General features: G+C 53.4%; 1 protein-coding gene across 1 annotated transcript in view; it reads right to left on the reverse strand.

Annotated features, from left to right (window-relative positions):
* cabp1a (calcium binding protein 1a) overlaps nucleotides 1-4,518 on the reverse strand; it is a 20,342-nt gene extending 15,824 nt beyond the window's left edge. The window contains 2 exon segments of the mRNA XM_072681169.1: nucleotides 3,969-4,142; nucleotides 4,144-4,518. Of these exon segments, the coding sequence (XP_072537270.1) occupies nucleotides 3,969-4,142; nucleotides 4,144-4,518 (549 nt within the window).
* Between the last annotated feature and the right edge of the window lie 2,982 nt (nucleotides 4,519-7,500).

The raw sequence follows: 7,500 nt of genomic DNA on the forward strand, positions 1-7,500 counted from the left end.
AGAGAGAGAGAGAGGAGAGAGAGAGAGAGAGAGAGGGGAGAGAGAGGGAAGACAATAGAGACACACTTGAAAACCGAGAGAGTGAGTGAGTGAAGGCGGGCGAGAAAGAGAGAAAAGAGAGAGAGAGAGACAGTCATCATCATGATTTGATGTCTATTAAAGTGCATTTCTCAAAAAAACATGTGTTCACACACGCACGCACACACACACATACACACACACACACATACACACACACACACACACACACACACACATACACACACACACACATCCCCCGAGCCAAAGCCACTGATTCATGTTGTGAATGAGAGCGATAGGCAAAACAACATGAGGCCCAACAGTGCTGTTTTTCCCTGAGCGTGTGTGTGAGTGTCTGTGTATGTGAGTGTGTGTGTGTGTGAGTGTGTGAGTGTGTGTGTGTGTGTAACATGCTGATTATCAGGCTGAAATGGATGGAGATCAGTTGTGTTCCAGTATTTGTGGTGTATGTAGGACGAGGTCAGTTCTCACTGAAAATAACTCAGAATCCTTCAGAACAGCAGCTCAGAGAACTACACCCCCCCTTACACACACACACACACCACCACTGCCAACCCCAGTCACTTACAGGACAACTCCACCCACTCCTCAAAATCCTTGGTATGATCCGTGTTTGAGATGGATACAGTGAAGGTGAATTGAACCAGGCGTCGGTCGCCATGACAACAACACAGATATAGCCCATATTTTTATATTTACTATCCAAACCCACCAGTGCAGCTACACGTGTCTCCGGAGTTTTATATGGAATGATGATGATGATAGGCAGTACACTGTATGGACAAAAGTATTGGGACACCCCTCTTAATCACTGAATTCAGGTGTGTGATTCAGTCTCATTCAGCTACAGGTGTATAAACTCCAGCCTCTAGTCCTGCAGTCTGTCTTTCCTCCACACATCAGTGAAAGAACGGGAGGTTCTGAAGAGCTCACTGAACTCCAGCGTGGTTCTGTATGTAATAGGAGACACCGCTGCACCAACAACAACAAGTCAGCTGGTGAAATCTCCTCCCTCCTAGATCTTCCTCCATCAGCTGTGGGTGGTGTTATTATTGAACAGTGGAAGAGTTTAGGAGGAACAGCTCACAGAGAGCAGCTCAGCCACCGAGTGTCTGTCAGACCACGTAAAGTTACAGAGCGGGGTCAGGGCCGAGTGCTGAGCTCAGAGCAGAGTGCAGAAAAGCCTCCAACTGACTCAGTAACTGCAGCAGAGCTCCAGACCTGCTGCTGCTGCTGGTAGAGCTGTTAGATCAGCTCCAGATTAATACAGCCTATGGGGTTAGAACGGGATGGCATATAAAAGCTCCTGTAGGTGGAATAGTGTGGAGGTGTCCAAATACTTTTGTCCAGGTGTATGTTTTCTTTAGGGATGTTTTGCCTCCATCATTTAATGATATGCTGGTCTGCTTCAAACAGTGTGGAGAATGAATAGAGTGTGTGTGGATTCACCTGTCGTTATTAAATCATGCCCCTAACACAAGATAAACCCACAAGCGGTGTGAGTGTGTGTGTGTGTGTGTGTGTGTGTGTGTGTGTGTGTGCTGTGTTTTATAAGCACCGAATCAGAGCCCACATATCAAACATCACAGTGTCCTTCATCCCCATCAAAAACACACCGCTGCTTCAATCAGCAGGGCAGGTTTACACTTCACACACTGGCCGCTCCTCCAGCGCTCACACCGCCTCTCATCTGCCCGGCTGCACACAAAGGCGCTCTCCGGAAGCTCGTCAGTCCTTACTCACTGATTTTCAAAGTTTTCAGTCCAGGTGTGTGGTCACCTGATCGTCCAGACTACACAGCCAAGCCCCGTCCGAACGCAGAGCAGGCCGAGCTCTGCAGAGCGGCCTAATGTCCTGCTGTGATTAACCCTCCTGCTGCTCGTCCTGAGAGATCAGACGTCTGATTAACAGCACACACACACACACACACACACACACACACACACACACACACACACACACACAGTAGGGAATTCCAGAGGCCACTAGTAGGGTCAGATGCAGGCTCATATTCACACTCCTGTGTGTGTGTGTGCATGTGTGCGTGTGTGTGTGTGTGAGTGGAGGCATTTCTCGTGGGATCTATAGAGAGAGCAGCCTGAGCCCAACCTCTGGAACCCCATACTGCTCTCTGGAGCCCCATACCAACCTCTGGAACCCCATACTGCTCTCTGGAACCCCATACTGCTCTCTGGAACCCCATACTGCTCTCTGGAGCCCCATACCAACCTCTGGAACCCCATACTGCTCTCTGGAACCCCATACTGCTCTCTGGAACCCCATACTGCTCTCTGGAGCCCCATACCAACCTCTGGAACCCCATACTGCTCTCTGGAACCCCATACTGCTCTCTGGGCCCCATACTGCTCTCTGGAACCTCATACTGCTCTCTGGAACCCCATACTGCTCTCTGGAACCTCATACTGCTCTCTGGAACCTCATACTGCTCTCCGGGCCCCATACTGCTCTCTGGAACCTCATACTGCTCTCTGGAACCCCATACAGCTCTCTGGAACCTCATACTGCTCTCTGGAACCCCATACTGCTCTCTGGAGCCCCATACTGCTCTCTGGAACCTCATACTGCTCTCTGGAACCCCATACTGCTCTCTGGAACCTCATACTGCTCTCTGGAACCTCATACTGCTCTCTGGAGCCCCATACTGCTCTCTGGAACCTCATACTGCTCTCTGGAACCTCATACTGCTCTCTGGAACCTCATACTGCTCTCTGGAACCCCATACTGCTCTCTGGAACCTCATACTGCTCTCTGGAGCCCCATACTGCTCTCTGGAACCCCATACTGCTTTCTGGTTCCCCATACCAACCTCTGGAACCTCATACTGCTGTCTGGAACCCCATACTGCTCTCTGGAACCCCATACTGCTCTCTGGAGCCCCATACCAACCTCTGGAACCCCATACTGCTCTCAGGAGCCCTATACCAACCTCTGGAACCCCATACTGCTCTCAGGAGCCCCATACCAACCTCTGGAACCCCATACTGCTCTCTGGAACCCCATACCAACTTCTGGAACCCCATACTGCTCTCTGGAGCCCCATACCAACCTCTGGAACCCCATACTGCTCTCTGGAGCCCCATACTGCTCTCTGGAACCCCATACTGCTCTCTGGTTCCCCATACCAACCTCTGGAGCCCCATACTGCTCTCTGGAGCCCCATACTGCTCTCTGGAACCCCATACCAACCTCTGGAACCCCATACTGCTCTCTGGTTCCCCATACTGCTCTCTGGTTCCCCATACCAACCTCTGGAACCCCATACTGCTCTCTGGTTCCCCATACCAACCTCTGGAACCTCATACTGCTCTCTGGAGCCCCATACTGCTCTCTGGAGCTCCATACTGCTCTCTGGAACCCCATACTGCTCTCTGGAGCCCCATACCAACCTCTGGAACCCCATACTGCTCTCTGGTTCCCCATACTGCTCTCTGGTTCCCCATACCAACCTCTGGAACCCCATACTGCTCTCTGGTTCCCCATACCAACCTCTGGTTCCCCATACTGCTCTCTGGTTCCCCATACCAACCTCTGGAACCCCATACTGTTCTCTGAAAGCCTAGACTGATTCAGATCTCTCATGGAACCCCATACGTCTATCTGGAACCCCATACTGTCCTGTGGAACCCCAAACTGACCTCTAGACTGTCTTGTGAAAGGCCATACTGACCCTCCGAAACACAGTACTGTCCAGTGGAACCCCATGCTGCTCTCTGGATCCCCAAACTGCCCCTTGAAAGCCCATACTGATCCAGATATCCCCCCATGGGTAGTTAGGGGTCCAGGAAGGCAGTGTGGGAGTCTAAAGGGGCAGTTCGGGAGCTCAGGCTGAAGGGAAAGGATCAAAAAGGTCATGGGGATCTGACCCCGCTCTCCAAGCACGCAGGTGGGCTCACAGGTGGGCTTACCTGTCCGAACACTGAGCTGAGGATGGGCCGCAGGTTCAGGTCCCAGTCCGAACACGCGGTGCTGGAGCGCTTGGACGGCGAGGAGGAGGAGGAGGAGGAAGAGGGAACCAGGTCACGCTTACGGTCCCGCGTGGAACCACCGGAAAACGACTGGGTCCGGCCGGGCGCGCGGGGGGCGGGGCTCGGGGGGCAGGTCATCGTCGCGTGCGGCTCGACGGTGGTGATGATGGTGGTGGTGGTGGTGATGATGATGCTGGTGGTGGTGATGAAGGTGTCTGGAAGGTTTCCGCTCCTTCTCGGCGGCGGAGTCTTGGTCGTGCTCGTGCTCGTGCGCGCGCGAGCGCTCCGGTAAATCCTCGTGGCTTCCGGACGGCAGCGCGTGTCCGTGCGCGCGCCCATGGTGTCCGTGCGCTTTACTCTTGCCCGCGCGCCTCGCCGCCAGCAGCAGCGGGTGCACGAGCGGCCTGCGCGCGCTGTCCTCGCCGCTCGGAGCGGAGGGAGGCGCGAGCAGCGCCGCGGTGGACTCCGCGTGCGGGAGAGAGAGACTCATACCGCGGAGAGGAGGAGCACTACCGACCCGCTACAGAGCGCGAGCATGATGAAGGAGCGAGAGAGAGAGAGAGAGGGAGAGAGAGAGACAGAGAGAGAGAGAGAGAGAGAGACAGACAGAGAGAGAGAGAGAGAGAGAGAGAGACAGAGAGAGAGAGAGAGAGAGAGAGAGAGAGAGAGAGAGCTGCTGACGACAAACCACGAAGCATCACATCCTCTTAAAAGAGAGCGCGCGAGAGAAGAAGAGAGAGAGAGAGAGAGTGAAGGGAGGAGGGAGGGAGAGAGAGGGAGAGAGAGAGGGAGGGGGGGGTAACGCAGGTAGGAAGAGGTGGTAGAGAGAGAGAAAGTTCTACAGTGAAGGTTCTAGATAACCTCTCCCCCAGTCAGAGCTGGAGTTCTACAGTGGAGGTTCTAGATAACCTCTCCCCCAGTCAGAGCTGGAGTTCTACAGTGGAGGTTCTAGATAACCTCCCCCAGTCAGAGCTGGAGTTCTACAGTGGAGGTTCTAGATAAGCTCCCCCAGTCAGAGCTGTGGTTCTACAGTGGAGGTGAAGGGAAGCAGACGTCTGAAGCTCTAATAAAAGCTCCTCACAGAAAGTTCTTCACCTAATGGTGATGAAGACGCTGCCTGATGCCTGAGACACTGTTCTACCAGAGTTCTGAGAAGAGTTCGGCTCTAGAACCTGCTTTTAGAACCAGATCATTAAAATGGTGGAGGGATACATGCTGCAGGGTGTAGTGCAGCTACAGAAAGTAGTCCCTAAAGAGAACTGCATTAGTTCAGATTCTCCACTATTTTACCTTGCTCAGTTTCTCACCAAACCCCCAACTCTGAATCAGCTCAGCTCTCACTATGAGATCTGGGAGTATTTGGGGGTAAGTGGGGGTGTGGGGTAAGTGGGTGTGTGGGGTAAGTGGGTGTGGGGGGTAAGTGGGGTGTGGTGTAAGTGGGGTGTGGGGTAAGTGGGTGTGTGGGGTAAGTGAGGTGTGGGGTAAGTGAGGTGTGGGGGTGTGGGGTAAGTGGGTGTGTGGGGTAAGTGGGTGTGTGGGGTAAGTGAGGTGTGGGGGTGTGGGGTAAGTGGGTGTGTGGTGTGTGGGGTAAGTGGGGGTGTGGGGTAAGTGGGTGTGTGGGGTAAGTGGGTGTGTGGGGTAAGTGGGGGTGTGGGGTAAGTGGGTGTGTGGGTAAAGCTGAAGAACATGGCTGTAGATGTGGATTTTGGCGTCTGGAGGCCTGGGGAAGCTTGTAGAGATGCTTCAGGAACGCTCTGTTGCGTAAGCTGTGAAACTCATCCTTGAACAGTTGGTTCGAGGTCATTTTTTGGGTGGTCTGTCACGTCACCATCTCCAGATTCCAGAAGAGAAGCGTACCGCCCACGCTGTCCAAAAAAAAACGGTCCAAAGAGCCGTTACTCAGAGCAGGAGCAGGGGGATGTGGAGCGCAAAAAATGGCCAGAGGAGCAGCTCCACTCGGCTGCAGGGACGCTCCGGCTGTGAAGCGTGAGGATCTGAGCCACTCTGACAGGAGTCAGACGGTTCTGTCCAGACGACTGGGTCAGAGCGTCTCCCAGTCCTGCGGTACTCTCCACTATTGACTACAGACCTGCCTACAGATTGCCTGCAGAGACTCCAACCCCAACCTCTGGACCCCCGTACTGTTTTCTGGACCCCCGTACTGTCCTCTGGACCCCCGTACTGTCCTCAGGAACCCTGTAATGTCCTCTGGAATTCCTAAACTGTCCCCTGGAACATCGTACTGTCCTCCAGAATTCTTAAACTGTCCTCTGGAACCCCATACTGTCCTCTGGAACATCATACTGTCCTCCAGAATTCTTAACCTGTCCTCTGGAACCCCATACTGTCCTGTGGAATTCCTTAACTGTCCCCTGGAACCCCATACTGTCCTCTGGAACATCGTACTGTCCTCTGGAATTCCTAAACTGTCCCCTGGAACACCGTACTGTCCTCTGGAATTCCTAAACTGTCCTCTGGAACATCGTACTGTCCTCTGGAACCCCGTACTGTCCTCTGGAATTCCTAAACTGTCCCCTGGAGCCCCATACTGTCCTCTGGAACCCCGTACTGTCCTCTGGAATTCCTAAACTGTCCCCTGGAGCCCCGTACTGTCCTCTGGAATTCCTAAACTGTCCCCTGGAGCCCCGTACTGTCCTCTGGAACCCCATACTGTCCTCTGGAATTCCTAAACTGTCCCCTGGAGCCCCATACTGTCCTCTGGAACCCCGTACTGTCCTCTGGAATTCCTAAACTGTCCCCTGGAGCCCCGTACTGTCCTCTGGAACCCCGTACTGTCCTCTGGAATTCCTAAACTGTCCCCTGGAACCCCGTACTGTCCTCTGGAATTCCTAAACTGTCCCCTGGAGCCCCGTACTGTCCTCTGGAACCCCGTACTGTCCTCTGGAATTCCTAAACTGTCCCCTGGAGCCCCATACTGTCCTCTGGAATTCCTTAACTGTTTTTTGGAACCCCATACTGACCATCCATCCACCCATCCAGGTTCTTCTCTGCTCCTTCCTGTTCAGGGTCATGAGGGGTCCAGAGCCCACCCGGAATCATTGGGTCTGATCGATCTGATCTGGATCCGACTTACAATTGACAGACACCTGTAGAGGGAGCTGTTTTTGCAGAGAATCACAGCTTATTAGTCCTAATGTTTTGGCTCATCGGTGTAAACTGGAGCTGTAAGGTAGGGGTTTCTGTTAATGTGGCCAGCGATGTCTCCTTGGTCTTTTTTTACGTCGTCCTGAACGTGTCTCTTCCTCTTCCCCCTGAGCACTGACGTTTTCAGAACACAACACACACATTAACACACACACACACACACACACACACACACACACACACACACACACACACAGACTTTCACCTGATTAAGCACAGCCGGGTCAGCGCCGCTGCTGGGCTGCAGCACGGCCCATTTACACCACCTATACTAACACTGCTGGGGCTAAACTGCTGTAGGCTGAAT

This window comes from Salminus brasiliensis, chromosome 6 (genome assembly GCF_030463535.1).
Source record: "Salminus brasiliensis chromosome 6, fSalBra1.hap2, whole genome shotgun sequence".
In the NCBI taxonomy this organism is placed as follows: Eukaryota; Metazoa; Chordata; class Actinopteri; order Characiformes; family Bryconidae; genus Salminus; species Salminus brasiliensis.